The sequence below is a fragment of the Lepisma saccharinum genome, chromosome 1 (genome assembly GCF_977018435.1).
Source record: "Lepisma saccharinum chromosome 1, izLepSacc3.1, whole genome shotgun sequence".
Lineage (NCBI taxonomy): Eukaryota > Metazoa > Arthropoda > Insecta > Zygentoma > Lepismatidae > Lepisma > Lepisma saccharinum.
The window spans coordinates 83,264,209-83,282,974 of NC_139229.1; the positions used below are offsets into that span (position 1 = coordinate 83,264,209).

Consider the following 18,766-nt stretch of genomic DNA (forward strand, 5'->3'; position numbering starts at 1 on the left):
ACAATTTTATTTAAGGATTTTGTTAACATCTTTAGCATATAACCTGTTGAAAGCCTCACACATACAGCTGACTCATGGCTACTGAAAACTTTTTTTGCTTGCTTTCTTTGTATTGAAATGAAAGCAGTAACAATAGAACTTTACCTAGTTTTTAGAACCCAATATAAAGCACAGGAATTCCTAATAAAAATATATTAAATAAGATATAATGGTTGTTACAAAGAAAACAAGAATAAATGTTACTTAGCCACTATCATGAGTAAAAATTGGAGAAAAACTTCTAACGGATGCATGCATGCATTTTTACAATTCTTTTGTTTAAAAAATGTAGAAATCAAATAATTTTGGGCATTTCTGTTGATATTACCTTGAACGAATGGTCAGAATATATTTACAGGTTCCTCAACATTAACAATCATTGTACACAAACAAGTGTCCTTCAGATACAGGAACTCGTGAACAATTAGGATAAATGGGTCCTCAAAAGATGTAAAAGACCTAAGGTATCTTAGAAAACTTAAATGAAGGATGAACACTTGAAAGTGACACACATCATTCTCCATGCTGTGGTGTAAATAATGTACAGGAAAAATTAAAAGCAGTGAGGAAACAGAACATCTTCAATGTGAATATATCATTCTGATTTAAGAGTATCATCAAAAAAAGAGATGATTTATTTGCATCATGTGTCTAAAAATACAAGGTGGGGCAGAAACAACTAGACAATTTAAATTTGGCATCATACCGATATCTTTGTAGGTGGCTTGAAGAAACACACATCCCCGAGTAGAGCGGTTTAAAGCCTTCAGTCGTCATGCACCGTTGGTCAGAAGAGCATTGAGTGGTTGCTATGGAACGAAAAGGTTCTGACAAACAATACTGAATTGGGTTACACAATTCAGGAGTACTGCATCTATTGTCAACAAGAAGCCTCCTGGTCTACTTCGATGTTAAAAACACGCTGTGTTACAGTAGCAGAGCCATTGTTTCTGAACAACGTTTACATAGCAACTGCTCAATGGTCTTCCGACTAAAGCTGCATGATGACTGAAGGCTTTACACTGCTCTTCGCAGGATAGTGTGTCTTACCACGCCACCTATAAACCTAAAGATGTCAGTATGGTGCCAAATTTAAATCGTCCAATTGTTTCTGCCCCATCCTGTATATGGATTAACAAATCTTATCACAGTGTATGTTTTATCACCATTAGTTTACTAGCACATACACATATTTATTATGTAGATGCAATCAGAGCTGTTAATTTTAAATGGGAAACCAATTTCCCATTTTATTAATTTATCACTATGCTTACAAAGAAAGACATGACTTGTCATTCTCTATCATCCTGAATATAATATGGTGTTTATCTAAACTCTTTTCCTGCTAGCTATGTTTTACAAAAATACTGTTTCTTTATTATCTAGAATCATAGCAAATCCTTAAACTATTCACAGAGAAATGTTGTGACAACCTGTTGAAAGCCTCACACATACAGCTGACTCATGGCTACTGAAAACTGAAAACATTTTATGCTTACTTTCTTTGTATTGAAATGAAAGCAGTAACAATAGAACTTTACCTAGTTTTTATGTAAGCCGCAATACAGAAACTTATCATACTACTTACTATTTCATCCAAAAGACCAATTGCAGTTGTGCATTACTATTACTTTAAATTATAGATAACGGCCACAAAACTATTAGAAAATACTATTTGTTGCTCTTGTATATGATAAAATATTGATATTACTGCATACACCGATTCAACTTTTAAGTATTTATTTTACACATAAATTTTAGTGGTATTTTTATTGCATTTTACTACACTAAAGAATTATTTAGAGAAAAAAGACATACAAAGCAGACAAAAAATTAATAAATTACAAGTAAGATGTAATTTATTAATTTTTTGTCTGCTTTGTATGTCTTTTTTCTCTCTAAATATTTCTTTAGTGTAGTAAAATGCAATAAAAATACCACTAAAATTTATGTGTAAAATAAATACTTAAAAGTTGAATCGGTGTATGCAGTAATATCAATATTTTATCATAAGACAATTTATAATACAAAATATATGCAAATGCATATGAATATAATGAAAAAAATTGAAGAGAGTAACAAGAGCATTTTTCACTGCTGGCTTCATAATTATAGTTCTAAATCATAACATGATGATCAATTTTTCTCTACTAGTTAGTGGTGGCAAGAACTGTAGCATCCCAATCATTGGAAACATGATTCTTCTCAAGCTGAAGAAGAATGAAGTGCATATTAATATGATGCAGATCAACTTCAAGGACACAAACATCACAATTTTGTAAAGCTCATCTTGCAGACAATACAAGAAAATTGAAAATGTACTCACAATTAAAACCAATATTATGAAATTTAAAAAAAATAATCAAATTTCCATGCAATAAAAACAACAGTTTTGTTGTTAAACTCTATTGTTTAGCGTTTATCTCTTGGTGAAAACTTAATAATTTTGACCTTTCAATATATTCTAAGATCGAAAACACAAATCTCTCACGAATTAAACAAAATATACTCAGTGAAATTTGAACATAAAAAGGTTATTACAAATGTGTTTGTCTTAGAAAAGAATGTTGCTTAATAGCAAAGAGCTTGGATTATTAAATGTACCCTGTAAAGAATTTTTGCCTTTTTGATAGTAAAACTCTTGATTTAAACAAATGTTGCCCAATTCTCACTCACGGTAAGAATTCAATATTGAGCATAAAATATGGACATATGATTTGGTGCACATTCGGTTCCATGAGAAAAATGAAGGAAATTGAGGAGATGAGGGTAATATATTATGCAAAATTACACTTGGCACATATGAGCAAATTTGTAACCAATGCACACCAAACATCGTGCCCATGCTAACAATAGGCACATTCTGCTTCATAATTTCAACCACCATCAGATATTTCAATGTCTATACAGCACATAAATATTACATGATAAGACATGCGATATTGTAGATGATACTTAAGTAATAAAGTGCCTTTTTTTTTTTTTTTTTTTTTTTTTTTTTTAACAAAAATATTGCACTAAACAATGGCTCATGAAATTTGGACTACCTGAATTTCTAATTCTAGTGAAGTATCACCATTACTGTTTTCTTTCCGACTGAAATGAAGGCATTCATTCTTAAAAGCCAACTCTGAGATATCTCTCTGTTTGCAAGTTACTATGCCCTCATATTTAACATCTGCACTCTCTATATTAACACGGTAACCATAGTCCTTACATCTATTTTTGCCTCCAATTTTTTGTATGTGAGCAAAGAATGTAGTGAAGTATTCATTATCTATAATGATTGACTGGTCGAGTACAGACTTCTCAATATCTATTTCAAAAAGTGTGGAGTCGAATGTGAAGAAATGTGTCCAGTTAGAATTGTTATTGAAATTAGCTTTCAGAGTGAATTTTCCAGTGCGGCGCAAGGTGATACTTTCTCCATGATTAGTGCGGAGATGTTCACCCAATAAGGAAGAAGGGCCAACCCATTCACAATTATCACCCTTTCTACAGCGAGTATGATCACTATATATGCAACTGTCTTCATGTTCCGCTTTAGTGTCCGCCATCAAAGTCTCTTCACAGCCTTTGAACTGATATTTACATGGGAACCTAATCAACAAGGCAACTTTTTCCATCATCCTGTTCCGACTGTCTTTTAAGTCAGTTCGGCAAGTGGGGCACTTTCTATTCACTGCAGGGTAGCAGGTTTCACATATCAGATGTCCCATTTCACATTGGAAGAGTGGAGGAGTCATGTAGTTGAAACAAACTGGGCACTCAAGCAGAGACAAAACTTCCTCATTGAATGGCCTCTGATCAGACATCTTGAAATTCCTGTTTCCTGTAACAGAAGATATTTGCATGTGAGGTTACAGAAAAAATAAGGTACAACAAGTATTTAATAATAATACGAGGGGCATACTGGAAGTTATGAGCAACAATTTTTCAAAAACCAGAATCCATCAATACATCTATTTATATATTTATTTATTGAGAAAATTTCAGATACAGCACAGGTGGCCATTTTACACTGAAATTGTCAACAATGAAAACATAATAAAATAATAAGCAAAAAGATATTAAAAAATAATAATTAAAAGTAAAAAAATAACACGAAGAGAATAGCAAATTGACAAAAAATAAGCAAAAATGGCACTATTTGATATTATTTACAAACATTTCTTCTAATAGAAGACCAAAAGGCAAACTCGGAGGAAAATATGTCTATTCCTGATGGGAGGTCATTGTATTGTGTGGCAGTCTGTAAAAGAGGGATCTTTTTTGAATTTATAGTCTAGGTTTCTTTGTATATAATAATCTTGTGTTGCGAGTTGTGCACATAGGTACTTGAAAGTGGAATTGCAGCAGATTGTGCCATTCACAATTTTGCATAAATAACTCAAATCATTCTGCAAACGTCGCTGATAAGCAGTTCGTAGGTTTAGAAAAGACAAGAGATGCAGAGATGAAAAATTGCATAATGAGGGAACCCTGTATCGAACTATAGCTAGGAAGAAGTGAGAAACTGAAACGATTTTAGAAAGTTGAGAGGAACACACCTTGGACCAGACAAGAGAGCAGTATTCTATTATTGGGGAAATGAATGATTTGAAGTATAAGGTAAGGGCTGAGATGTCAGTAATTTCAGTGGAACGATACAGTAAACCTAAGAGACGCATGGCCTTTTTTGTTGTGCCTGTTATATGTTCTTCAAATGCAAGTTTTTGGTCGAAAACAATGCTAGGTCTTTGTGAAAGGATACTGCTTGGATGTTATTGCCAGACACGGAATAAGATGACTAATAGGTTCTTCTTGAGAGAGATGGTGATAGTACACTTTTCAGGATGTAATGTAAGGTCCCATGTAAGACACCAGGAAGTAAATGTTCTGTCATTCTGAAGAAGATGAGTATCGTCGGAAGTGGAGATTTCTCTAAAAATTTTACAGTCATCTGCGAAAAGAAGGTAATTGCTAGAGAAAGCTGTGAGATGGTCAGCAAGGTCGTCAATGAATAATATGAATAAGAGAGGTCCTAGAACACTACCCTGTGGAACTCCAGAGAGGACAGGAAGAAAGTTAGATATGGTTCCTGGAAGAACGACACGTTGTTGGCGATCGCTAAGATAATCCGTGAGAAGGGTTAGAAATTTGCCATGAATGTTGAATCTATTGCATAATTTGTGAATCAGAAGACGGTGACATACAGTATCAAAGGTTTTGGCCAGATCAAAGTATATTACATTTACTAATTGTGAATTATTTGAAATACATTTCATAGCATGTCAGAGAAAAACTGACAGGTTTGTAAGACAGAAGCTACCAGGAAGAAAACCATGTTGGTTTGAGCTTAAGTAAGGAGAAAGAAATTTATACAGTCGGTCTTTTTTATTTTTTCACAGATGATTGACAGAGGAGAGAGTAAGGAGATTGGTCGGTACGAAGAAACAATATATTTGTTGCCACTTTTGTGAATTGGCGTGATTTTTGCTTGTTTCCAAGCTTGAGGAAAGACTCCTTTCAAGAAACATCTGTTCAAGACAATGGAGAGGGGATAACACAAGGATTGTACTGTTTTCGTGAGGAACACTGTGTTGATATCGTCCGGACCTAGGGCATGGTGAGCTGAGACAATAGATTTTTCACCTCGTCGGGTGTAGTGGCAAGCGTCGTTAGGGAGGAGGGACAGACTGGCCTTACGTTTGGCAATGCTGCAAGGGAGGATGGTGGGCGGAAGGTACCTTAAAAATAGGCATTGAAGAGTTCTGCCCTTCGGTCGCCTATCACACTTTCACTATCATATGTAATATCAGCTGGAATCCTACTATTACTTTTTCTTGAGTTTATTAGATTAAAAAAGCTTTTTGGGTTTTCCGGGATTGTTACATTGATCTTGTCTATATGTTCCTTGTATTTTTTCCGAAGAAGATACTTTGAGTGCCATTGCAGAGCAGCAAAGGTGTTGTGTGTGTGTTCACTCGGGAAGTCCTTCCAAAGTTGCCATGCTCGTGTCTTGTTGGCCAGTACATCCAGCACTTCGTAGTCGAACCAGCACGGAAATCTACGAGAAGCTATTTTCCCTGTAGGCACGAGGTCCATCACCGATGCTTGAATGACAGCTGCAAATAGGTCAGCTGCATCATCGACGGTTCCATCTTCCAAAAAGACCCAGGGAACGGAGTCGAGGGAAAGTCTATCTCCTCCCATGGCACTCTGTTCCACAAGTAGCGCTTCTTCGGATCTGGGGTCGATGTTCTCTTCTAGAGGGTGGGGGGATGGAAATAGACACGTACAGACTGTCGTAGTCGGAGCTCAGGAGGTTCTTGGGTGGCGTGATACTAATTACGTTCAGGGTGGACAGAACGTAATCCAGGTTGCTGTCCTTTCTGGTTTTGAACAAATTGTGCTGTTTTAGGTTCAAGCCACAAATGAAACTTTCAATAAACCATTTATCATTCGCACAATTTGCTGTTCCATTCTCAGGGTCTTGCCAGTCAAAAGAATAGTTGAAGTCACCGAAAAGGGCAAAGTCCCCGATGGCAACTGCTGCAAGGAGAGAACTTCGACATTCTTCCAGGAAGAACAATGGACTGTTTCTATGCGGTCTGTAGAAAGAGCCGAGGAGAAGATTTTTTGAACCGGTCACTGAAAACTCAACCCACAATATCTCACAATTCCGTTGCAGGTCATGACATATTCTGCTTGGCCATTTTGCATTCACACAGATCATAACGCCCCCACCACGAGTCGCACGATCATTTCGTTATATAGTGAAATGGCTTGCAAATGGCAGCTCACTCTCACGAACATTTTCAGTTAGCCACGTTTCGGTAAATATTAAGCAGTCATAAAGAGTAATTATTAAACCATTGATGTTAGCCCCAAAAACCATTCACGGCTAGCCCCACAAACCATTGACGTTAGCCCCACGAACCATCACGGGGACGAAGTATGCCTACAGGTTAGGTTCCATTAGCACTCATTTCGTTCAACTTAGCATATACGGAAAACATCGTGTTTTTTTTCTCGATGAGAGAAAATACACGGAATTATTTTGAATTTTAACTTTCCACGTCCTGCATTCCACTTCTTTCTTCACGAATCCGTGTTGAATTAAAAATTCAACGGCATCTTCCACACCTGCCAACAACTTCACGGCGCATCCTCGACATGTCATCTTGTAGCGATAACACGGCGTGGTTTGAAACACTGACTACGGGGTTTAAGTCATCTAACACATGGATCATTGTGCTGTCATGCAGAAAGTAAATGGAGGCAGCAGCCACATGTCGGACAGAGATTTTCGCAGAAAACAACATGCATTCGCATTAAAATGAATCAAAACTACATTCACGAACTTCCACAATGCTACAGAAAATGATTTGCGTAAGTACTTTCTCCTGTAAAAAGCACGAAATCCGTCACCCCTATAGTAAAGTGTTACCAAGAATTTATTTCCTAAGGTGTCCATTACTAGAGCATTTACCCTATTAACAAGTCCACCAAGTTTAATCAAAATCTGAATCTGTGGTTGTCATCATCAATTGTCTAAAATGAACCATGGTAACAGTTAGATATAGCAAAAACACATTTCTTCAAATTTACCGGAGAAAAGACGGGAAAGTACTTACGGAATTGAGTTCCTGTGGACTTTTGGAACCTGGGAATAGTGTTTTTTCCATTCGTGCAACTTATTCGGCTGGTAAATAATGTAATTTTCGACATTCATGTATCTCCGTTGCACAATAGCTCGTGCCACCATTACCGCCGACTACGTGAATCAAATGTTTTGTGCGTTCGATTATGTAACCCCCTGTCAGTGTAGCAACCACGCGGTAGTTTTACAAGACGACGTGCGAGCATTTTTTTTTTCCAATTTAACTTTCTGTTTGCCTAACCTAACCTTCCGTGAATGGTTTGTGGATGAATTTTAGCCTAAAAAACATCATTTTTCGGTTAATAAGTGTTAGTGTAACAACAACGCGGTAGTTTTACAAGATGACGTGTGAGCGGTTTTTTTTTCCAATTCAATTTTCTATGTTTGCCTAACCTAACCTTCCGTGAATGGTTTGTGGATCAATTTTCGCTTAAAAACCTTTTGTGAATAGTTTGTGCTGCACCTGTCGGTTCATAAGTGTGGTAACACTGCATATTAGCTGACGATAGACAACGTGAGTCAAGATTTGGCAGCCAATTAGCAACGACCAATAAATACTTATGTTAAAAATAACGCTTTTTTCATTAAAAAAAAAAGTAATCCCAAGTTGAAAAATGTTCGGTACTACAGTGCAGAAGAAATAGCTTGGCAGTGACGTCATCTCCCACCTTCACCTCTCCTTCCAGAAGCAAAGGCTCATTCGCTAGAGCGGACGACAAGGTGATGTGCAAACCAATCGAAATCATTCCGAGAGGGGTGATGCTGGCGTGCAAACCCCCACAATGCTACATTAGTCTAACAAACCGCAGCTACGAGCGAGGGATTGCAGGCTATTTTGTTTCTTTGTTAGGAGTTTTTTTTGGCTGGTTTTGTCATTGTTGTACAATGAGCAGTGGAGTAAAGAAAGGTAAGCCCTTGCACAGCGATACAAGAGAAATAGTTTTCAATATGTATAAGTACTTTGATGAAAACAAAACCACAGCTGTTCACAGAACGCCCGTGGCGACAGGTGTCAGTGAAAGATCTGTGTGGAGAATTTTGAAGAAGAAAGACAAAAGTGTTGCTATTGCGAGCGGGAAACCTTTTTCAACGGCGGACAAAAACCGACCGAATGCCCAGCAACGTGTCACAAATCTGGATTCTTTTGATGAAGCAGTCGTGCGCCGAACAATCCATGATTTATACACGAAAGGCATTGTTGTCACCGTACATAAACTGATGAAGGAACTGCAAGAAAATGTTAATTTTAAGGTTTCGCGTTGGTTGTTGCGTATGATCATAAGACAATTAGGATTCAGATTTAAAAAGCACAGCGTAAACAGCAGGAAGCTACTCCTTGAACGAAACAGCATTGTTGCTTTGCGGCGATCATTTTTGCGTGAAGTTAAAGAACTGCGCAGAGAGCAACCCCGCCGGTCTTTCATTTACATGGATGAAAGTTTCGTGAACACACACCACACTGTCCCCAAAGTTTGGCTGGATTCCAAAGATTCGGGGGGAGGGGGGTAAAAGTGCCAACAGGAAACGGTCCCAGGTGCATGCCGGTGGTGAAAGTGGATTTGTGGAGGGGGCATAGTTAGTGTTCCTTTCAAAAACAACTTCTGGTGACTATCATGGGGAGATGAACACTAACAATTTTATGTTGTGGTTCGAAGAACAGCTTATTCCCAATCTGCCCCCAAAATTTGTTATTATGTGTGACAATCCTCCATACCACAACAAGTTACTGAAAAAAATCCCAACATCAAACAGCAGAAGGATGAAATGAAGTCGTGGCTATCATCTCACAATATTCCGCATGCAGAAGGTTTGCTGAAAGCTGAATTATATGAAATAATTAAAGTAAACAAACATAAAATAAACATCTAGCAGTGCTAACATTAAATTGAAAATTGGTAGTTTGCACCGCGATCCTTACTGCTCGTACTCTTACTCGTGCCATGGTTCCTTTCATAGTAGTTGGCAACGCTGACTTAGCAGGGAGTGACGTCACTGCCAGGTTATTCCTTCCCGGCTGTAGTTTACTATCCTTCGGACACATTTATTTTTACAGAAAAAACTACTTACTGTAATAAGTTCCTGTAGCATTGTCGAACATCGGGAAGGTGTTTTGTATGATGTGGAAATGTTTCATAGCTGAAATTCATGTTCTTCGTTGAAAATTAATTCTCCGACTGAGAATAGCGTTTGGCGCGTACACCTTCGTACACCATCACGCTCTTCTTCTTCATGCATCACTTGTCGTGATTGTGTTTTGTTCATGTTCATTGGGTATCCAGTGTTTCGAACTGTCTGCGTTTGCAACGAGAGTTAGAAGGATGGCGTGTCGCTAGCCCCATGAACCATTGGCACGTGGTTAGGTTAGTTCGGTTACGTTAGGCAAACATAGTTAAAATTTGGTGTCGTGTTAGTATCAGGATCTAGAAATTGGAAATAATTGCGAACCATTGACGCTAGCCCCACGAACCATTGGCGTGTGGTTAGGCTAGTTCAGTTAGGTTAGGAAACATAGTTAAAATTTGGTGTCGTGGTAGTATCAGGAATATATATATATTTGGTTGTGAAACAAAAAAAATCGCGAAAATCGACTGTTTCCATTCCGAAAACTAATGCCTTATTTTCGCTTATTTTGCAATTTCTAGATGTTCCAGGACAGATAGCCCCAAAAACGATTCACGGATAGCACCACGAAAGATTAATTTTCTTCGTAAAAGAACGCGAAAAAAAAAATGAAAAAGAAATAGATCTGATGAACTTTGTTCACGGGCATTTCTTGGGTTCTGAAGGTTGAAAAACTGCATAACAATTGAAAATCGAGGAAAGACAAGCCCGACGCGTCATTATGTAGGAAGGTGTACTCGCCATATTGTGTCTCAGCAAGCGAAAAGGCCTACCAGAAAGACGTACTGGTAATGTGAAAAATTGCTCTTACTTTCATCAAAACAACGTTGATACACCTTTAGGAATGTTCCGCGAAGCAGATACGTAAGTACGAATGTCAAAAATTGACGAAACGAAAAAATTAGAGGTGTCCGAAGGATAGTAAATTTAAATTTTATAAGTAACATGCTTCTTGAAACAGTAGTTAGGGCGATTTTCATGACTATGACAAACATGCAAGTTCCAATGCAGGAAGCGCTATCACGAATGTAACAGTTATTAGCTGCTTAAGACCTAAAAATATTACCTGTCTAAAATACACACTGCAGTTGTAGGTTGATAAGCGTAAAATCTTAGAAGAGCAAAATCAGACAATTACAAAACCTCCGTTTTACTTTCATTTAAAATTACCTTCTCTTCGACTTCCCTCCATATTTCTCTTTTGTCTACAGCTTTTGTCTAAAAATCAGCTTTGCCAGGGCCAGGGAAGGTGAAAATTTAAAATGCTGGTGCTCCTTTTTTGTCATTAATGAGTAATCGTACATACGAAGTGATGTAGGTTTACACACGTACAGTGGGATCCATGAGTATTACCATGCGAATTATCCATCACCACGTTCGTGCACTTTCTTTGACCCAATAAGAGCTTCCAGAATTAAAAGAAAACTCAAAACAAAAAATCCATCGCTTAAAAATACACACGATAGGTTGTAAGAAGAACCCTATGGAAGAACTAATGATAATAGCAGTGGCGTAGCGTTATAGACGGTGTTAAAGGCGGAGCTACTGCGGAGCATGCGCACTCGTTTGGTCCCCCTCGAACATCCGGTTACGCTTATGATGCTATGGACGTTAATACGAAAGGGCAAAGTGGTGATTCTTTTACAAGGAAATAGGGTGTCAGCTGTGTAGCATATGGTTGCGCCAGTTTGGTTTGATTTGGTGTTTTAAGTCCACTTTATGCACAGTAAGGCTAATCGGGACTGGACCTACAGTTTAAAGTGGGATCCGAACCACTATGTGCCTCAACCGGGTATCGAACCCGGGACGGTTGCGCCAGTTCGATCGGGAACAAATTTATTGAGTCAAGTATCACTTCGTAGGTTTCTGAAGGACGTAGAGAGACGAAACCTGTTGATACAAGCAGAACGAGGAAGGACTGGTACCCGGAAAGGATTTTTACGACTTGCATTTTGTTACAAACATGTTGATCGTTTATCTGCGTATTGTGTTGTGGTGAAAAGCACTCCTCTTAGTGAGGTTTCAAACCGAAGCGACACGCAACAGCAGTGGTTCGTACCAAAGTTACAAGCGACACAGGCCCATTTAGTCTATAAATAAGCATTTACCGCTCATGGGAAATCAAGTCTCAGGCGGAACAATACACGCCATTGGGAATCTGAGCGACACGTGCAGCTTGTCGTGTCGCTTCGGGTCGAAAAATTTCATTGATCACTGAGGATTCACTTTATTTTAAGTGGCACGGAGATTACACACCGAAGCGACAAGCAACAGCCCCTTTACTCTAAAGCAGTGGTTTCCAACTTCGAAAGGTCCGAGGGCCAAAATTATATCCAGCAGTTGATTGGCGGGCCGCATTTTTTTTTTTGGGGGGGGGATTAAAAGTTACAAAGATTGTAAGTACTGAACAGAAAATTGAGGCCGATCTGCTTCTTTCATGAAAGTTGGAATGTCCACTTGAATTTCTGTATTTGAAAGTCTCAGAAGGTGAAGCAGTGAAGAATCTGCCAGTCGGCTTCTGTAGCGGTTCTTGATGAACTTCATTGAAAAAAAAAGAAACACTTTCACACGTGTATGTACTGCCGAACATCGATGTCATTATTTGCCCAAAACTACGAAGGTTTGGAAAGCGTTCCTTTGAAAGGCATTCGAAAATCTCGGGCCCCTTTTCTTGCCTAATTTGAAGGAAATCGCCTTGCAAATCACACAATTCAAGCAGGAGAGAAAAGCTTCTTGTTCTTCGATGTTAACGCCAAGAGGATTGCTAAATAGCTGGATGCTGCTTTTAAGTTCTTCAAAATCTTTAAATCTGAAGTCAAACTCGTGCATTATTTCTTTAATATTTGCACTGAATTCAGAAAAGTCCAGTGTTTCTTCATCTTCTGCTAGCCGCCAACAGCTTGGAAAATGGACCAGGTTATTCCTCTCCAAAGTAACGTTGAAAATCATAAGTTTATTACGATTTCCTGCAATTCCGCATAGCGAAGAGGTGGGAAGCGGGCAAGTTCATTCCGCATAGCGAAGGGGTTGAATGCATGGTGTGAAGAGAACGTTACGTCACTTTAGATTCTTCTGATGATCATTATTGACTGCAAAATCAATTCTACCTGAGATATTGTCTTTCTTCACAGAGCTTCCGTTCATTTAACAGCAAAAGTAGAACGCAGTTTAATAAAATTACATGAAATTAATGTGTTTTGCAAACAGGCTTCGCGGGCCGCAAAAAAAGGCATCGAGGGCCGCATGCGGCCCGCGGGCCGCCAGTTGGAAACCCCTGCTCTAAAGGACACAATTCATCTTGCATATGAGTACAACAGAGCGAGGCGACACCATTGCGACACGATGTATGGTACTGAGAAAACAACAGTCCAGTCCAAGCGACACGTAAGGAAGCTTTCAGACTGCAGCGATACGTGTCTCTTGGAAATCAATATTAAAAAACAATACCTTCCGAACAACAAATAGCAGGTGTCGCTTGTCACTTGGACTGGGCCACTTTATCAATACTGTGCATTGTGTTGCCCCGGCCTGTTATTTGCGCAAGCGTGACTTGTGAATGGTTTGCTTTAGATCGAATGCTTCTGTGCGAAACCCCGATATCGCTTGTCGCTTCAATCTGAAAACTCCCTTGTTGCTTGAAGTAAATTCGTGCAAGTGAAAGTGGCATGCCATATCATAGGTTTTCCCTAAATCGCTCATGCGGAAAGGCGACGTTGAAAGCACATATATTTACTAGCATTTGTTATGTGTCATTAGCCTACTTCTGCAGATTTGTTGGCAAAGATTCACTTAAGCATACTTTATAATATAATGATATCACTTGTTTTATAGAATTATCTTTCCCTCACTTTTCCATTTACAAAATAATTCAATATATCTAAACGTTCGTCGTGCATGTACATGAGATACTTGTATGTACGTAGATTCTGTAGTACGTAGTGTGCTATACAACTGGCGGCCACAAAGACACGTCATATTTTAATAATTTGCTCTGCAGTTGATCATCCGACGGATTCTAGACGTCCACTCCTTCATAGTAGAAGTTTAACAAATACCTTTCTTGACTATCGTCGCATAACTGATGAAAACAAATGCTCAATTCTTACTTCGTATGCTGGTGAATCTGCACTGGCAACAACGGGGACTGGCCTAAACCGGAAGTTTCGGGGGGACCGGGCAAGACCTCACCAATGTTTATGTTTACATTTTTAACACGGTCTATAGTACGCCCGTACGCCCGGCGTTTCCAGATTTAAAATTTCAAAAATGCTTAAATGCTGTGATTATAAAGTAAAACGTGACTAATTTCATATATGTTTGACCTTCATGGCATTATAATAGCTATTTTTCGCAATCCGCTTGCAACGCTCCACTCTCAACACTCGTTCTAAGGTGCGTTGCAAAATGATAAGAACGGCATGGAATTTGAACATATCGTGGGAACGAAAAGGAAACAGGAAACGAAAGTGATGCAAACTGACAGAGAGAAGAAAGCATGTTATGAGAAAAGTGGTACTGTTCAGGGAGACGTGTATGTGTAACAGCAGGCAAGGTCGAAGTCAAAAGAGCGTTGCAAAATGATAAGATCGGAGTGCGGTTACCCCAGTAGATGTCGTTGCCAGTGGCTACAGAGGGCTCTATTGCAGCTAGCGTGCAGATCGCGAGATATCCATGCCCTGTTGAGGAGTACAACAGCATTGATGAAGGTGCAGAATGGGCCGTCGAGCAGGATTGTCGGAACGTGAAAAGGGGCAGATATTGGCATATAATGAGATTTCACGCAGAATTTGTCGCAGCGCCTGTGTGGTGAACAATTTCCTAAAACTTGGAGACAGGTATGGAATGAAGAAAGCACCGGGAAGGCCGCGGAAATTGACGCCACGACAGTAACGTGACGTCCTGAGGAAGCTGGCTGCTGGTAAAATATCCCTCAGACAGTTGGCTCGTGATCCTCATATTCATGTGCATCAATCAACGCTATCACGCGCTGTGAAACGCATCAATCGTCTCCGATATCGCAAGGCCAAACGACAGCCACGACTCACAGCACAACACAAGGAGCGTTGTGTGTCCTGGGCCAAGATGCACATGGCGTGAAAGGAGGAATGGCGGCGGGTAATTTTCAGTGATGAAAAGAAATTCAATTTGGATGGTGCCGATAGCTGGAGATACTATTGGAATGATCTCCGCAAAGAGGAAAAGATCTTCTCCAAGAGACACCATGGAGGACAGTCTGTAATGGTGGGGGGTGGGTTTGGTTATCATGGGAAAACGAATCTCGCCTATCCCACAGGCCGTATGAATGCGCTCGGAAACCAAAACGTCCTAACGGACAATCTATTGCCCTTTGTCAATGGCATTGATGGCGATCAGTGGCGTTTTCAGCAAGACAACGTCACTATACACACTGCTGAGTCCACTATCTTCTGGTTTCTTGGCAGGAATGTGCATGTCATTGATTGGCCTGCGATTTCCCTAGACATTAACCCCATGGAAAACCTGTGGGGTCTTCTGTGCCGTTCAGTGTACGCCAATGGAATCCAGTACAACAACGTTCATGACCTGAGGAATGCTATCGTTGCTGCATGGGATGCCCTTGATGCTAATCTATTGAAAACGCTGGTGGACAGCATGTGTAATCGGGTCTTCAAAATGGTGTACTGCCATGATCGTGTATTGGCTATTAAAGCAGGTCTGGGATGCCGTTCTTATCATTTTGCAACAGTAAACATGGTCACTTTTAAGGTTCGTTGCTTTGTACCTTCTCCTCGCCTGCACATGACTTCTGGTCAACACGTTTTCTCTTTCTGTACATTAGGTGAGCTTTGTAATGTGCTGTGTGCCTGTACCTGTAACTTAGTAAACGTGTCACACTTACTTTTTGATTCGTTCTTATCATTTTGCAACGCACCTTAGCATCTCTTTTCAATGCCTTTTCCGGCCGGACGCCGAGCAGGTTCGGCGTACAGGACTCTATATTCCTTGCTGCCTTTCTGGAGGGAAAGCTTCTATTTCTACAGCACGCGCGTAAATGCCCTCTCTTACGCAAGCGTACGGAGCAGAGTGGTCTACCGTGATTGGTTCATGTGACCCTTCCTGACTTCTGAAGCAGACGACAGCGGTAGAATTCCTACCCGATTCTTCGCTCTTCGCGCTCATGCAACTCGTGCTATGTGATGCTACAATACGCAATATTGACTGACGTAACTTTACCATTCTCAAATATACGCTTCTTAATGGCCACTGCATTGTATGATTTATCGCACGAACAGCGATGTGCATTAGAAACGAAAAGATCAACAAGTTGGTGAAGTCCTCGTGGTAGAAATTCAGCCTGTGGCTGTTCTACCACTTAACTCGCAAAACTATTATTTTTTTAAATTGTATTTTTCGTTATTATCTAACTACTTAATATTGTGTCAATGGAAATGTTTAGCATTCATTTGAAAACTCTTAACATCGAATGGTCTCTGGACAAAATTATTTTAAAACGTTTATCAGCATTCTCAAGATGTAATAAACAGTGGTCTGAATTACTAATCGGCACTGTTACGTCGGTAGAGTGTACGATATTTGGATCATCCACTCTGCTTTGCACAGTGCGCCAAGATGACAGAGGTCCCTGGTTAGAATCCCGGCGTGAGCACGGGTGTTCTTTGTCAGTGTCCCTTCATCAATATCATCACTCATATTCATATTCGCAATTAACCAAAAGTGGTAGAAAAGCGAAATAAAATAAACCAAATCAATCAGTAGTTGGATCATCCACAACAATGACGTCTACTGTTGTGCAGAGGCGCTTGTGATTCAGGTAGGTTTTTAATGACTTGCGTCATGCAGAAAGATATAAAAAAGGTATATAACACCAGAGTTCAAAACATTTGTGGCATTTTCTAGCTAAAACATGCATGGATGATGTTTTATTGAAAACCCAGCTGACTTCAGGCAAATAAACAATACCTGTGGCGACTAATTCCATAAGTAAATTATTAAGCAAGAAAGGGCCGACCCTTCCTTCGGACTTGGCGTTCCCACCCGAAATGTCCATGCTACGCCACTGGATAATAGCATGATAATAGTCATGACAAGTAATACTCATGGATCCCACTGTACGTAGTAAGGCAAAAAGAGACTTCCAAAGTTGCGAGGCTAGCGTTGTGCTGAAAACACGCCCCGCCATGTTAATACGTCACTACTTACTTGTTTGAGAGAGCTCGTTTGTCGTCTGCTTCGAGCCGGGGGCCTCCGAGATGCGTATACTTCGTGTATACTCCGTATACGGGCCGCAACCTGATGATGTCAAAATATTAGTCGTGTGTTTTGGCGAAATACTTGTATTTGCATGAGTGAGTTGTTCTAAAAAGAGTTCCTGTAAATGTATTTATTTCACAGTAAGAATAATAATTATTATCGCAAATTAAACATAGTTATGTCCTGATCAGTTACAAGTAAATGTATGCGTTTATATGTAATACAACATTTAATTACACGTTAGTAAAAAAAGTGTGTACAAGCAGCGCGAAATACATATAAGAATTTGTGTATGGTAATATTAATTACACAGATGCCGAACTTGTAACTACTAATTATATTATTTTAATTAACACGAAAAAATGTTAATATTTATTCATATGGCCGAATTATTGCTCATAAGTTGTCTGAAATTGTGTAGTTCCAAGTTCAAAAGTCACGTCTTAAACATCTAATTTACTATCTAGCCACAGTAGAGGAGTATTAACTTATTTCTTCAAGCTATGTTCCGGTTTACAAAAATTACGATCTTGATGATATACATGAAAGAAATATAATGTACGTACGAAAGAAACAGTAGGCGAATTGTCCATCACCATTTTCATTCGGTCTGAATTACACAATGTGATGACAATGAATTGAAATAAAGACAACAAGCATAGAACAATGCCTGCTTCGAATCAACAGTTTCATTTCTTAAGACAACACAGGATGTAGAATAAAATAGCGGTGGACTATTTTCCTACCATTATCTTTGCCGTTGACTGTACATCAATGGATTTTTACGACTTCGTTCAATTCTAATAACCTATTTCACAAATACATTGTGGATAATTTTATACCTTTGTACTCAGTAATCGATGTTATATTTTCTCTCCATCGGTTATTTCTGTCAAAGACAGGAAGAAATCTTTATGATATTGCGATGTAGTTAGCGAACTGTAAAGAAATGTGTTCTTGTGTTATCAGCTTTTAAGGTAATTGGAAATGTACAGAGTGATCACAAAGTCCCATTACCCCCTATGTATTACATAGATGATAGTGAGCACAGAGTCCTATTACCCCCTATGTATTACATATATGTTAATGAATTTTTGTTTCTTATTGTTGCAGGATCTACATCTAAATCATGGCTGATGAGTCCACTTACACCATGGAGGAACGGATCGTCATGAGCACGTGGGCTCACGAACGACCCCATACAGGAAAATCAATGAGAGATTACGCATGATTTCACTGTAAGGTTTCAGAAACCTTCCCCACCAAAACCAACAATTTTACGGTGGGAGAGAAAGCTCTTTGCACTGGTTGCATAAAAGATAAGCTCCGCCCAGGACGACCATCAACACGTCTGGAAACGTGTGTGGAGGCTGCAGCGTCTGTCGAACGTTCGCCAAAAAAAATCCATTGTGAGTTCCATACTCGACATTAAAAAAACATATGAAGAAGGATTTGAAGTTAAAGGTATTTAAACCTTCGTTTGTAAACGAATTGAATGATAATGACATTCAAAAACGTCATCAGGCTTGTGGGCGAATGCTCGATGTCTTTACAACTCTTCCTTCAAGGGGTAAAGTGTTTTTCTCGGACGAGTGTGTGATATATCACAGTGCAAAAGCGAGAAACATTTATTTCTGAAAAAAATAAATATGCTGACCAAGGCAGTAATTTATTTTATTAAAAACATAAACTAAACATAACGTTTCAACC

At 39.2% G+C, this 18,766-nt stretch overlaps 1 protein-coding gene across 2 annotated transcripts; it reads right to left on the minus strand.

Moving 5' to 3' along the window:
* Positions 1-2,991: 2,991 nt before the first annotated feature.
* Positions 2,992-11,050, minus strand: LOC145983794 (E3 ubiquitin-protein ligase SIAH1B-like). 2 transcript variants are annotated; one of them, XR_014441267.1, is made up of 2 exons: positions 10,872-11,023; positions 2,992-3,871 (listed from the first exon to the last, which is right to left on the minus strand). XR_014441267.1 is itself a non-coding variant. In XM_083116843.1 (2 exons), exons 1-2 carry the CDS (start codon positions 10,995-10,997, stop codon positions 3,069-3,071), a joined length of 825 nt encoding a protein of 274 aa, XP_082972969.1. In that variant the 5' UTR covers positions 10,998-11,050; the 3' UTR covers positions 2,992-3,068. The 2 variants fall into 2 exon arrangements, 1 of the variants encoding a protein (XP_082972969.1); XM_083116843.1 differs by having other exon boundaries at positions 10,976-11,050.
* Between the last annotated feature and the right edge of the window lie 7,716 nt (positions 11,051-18,766).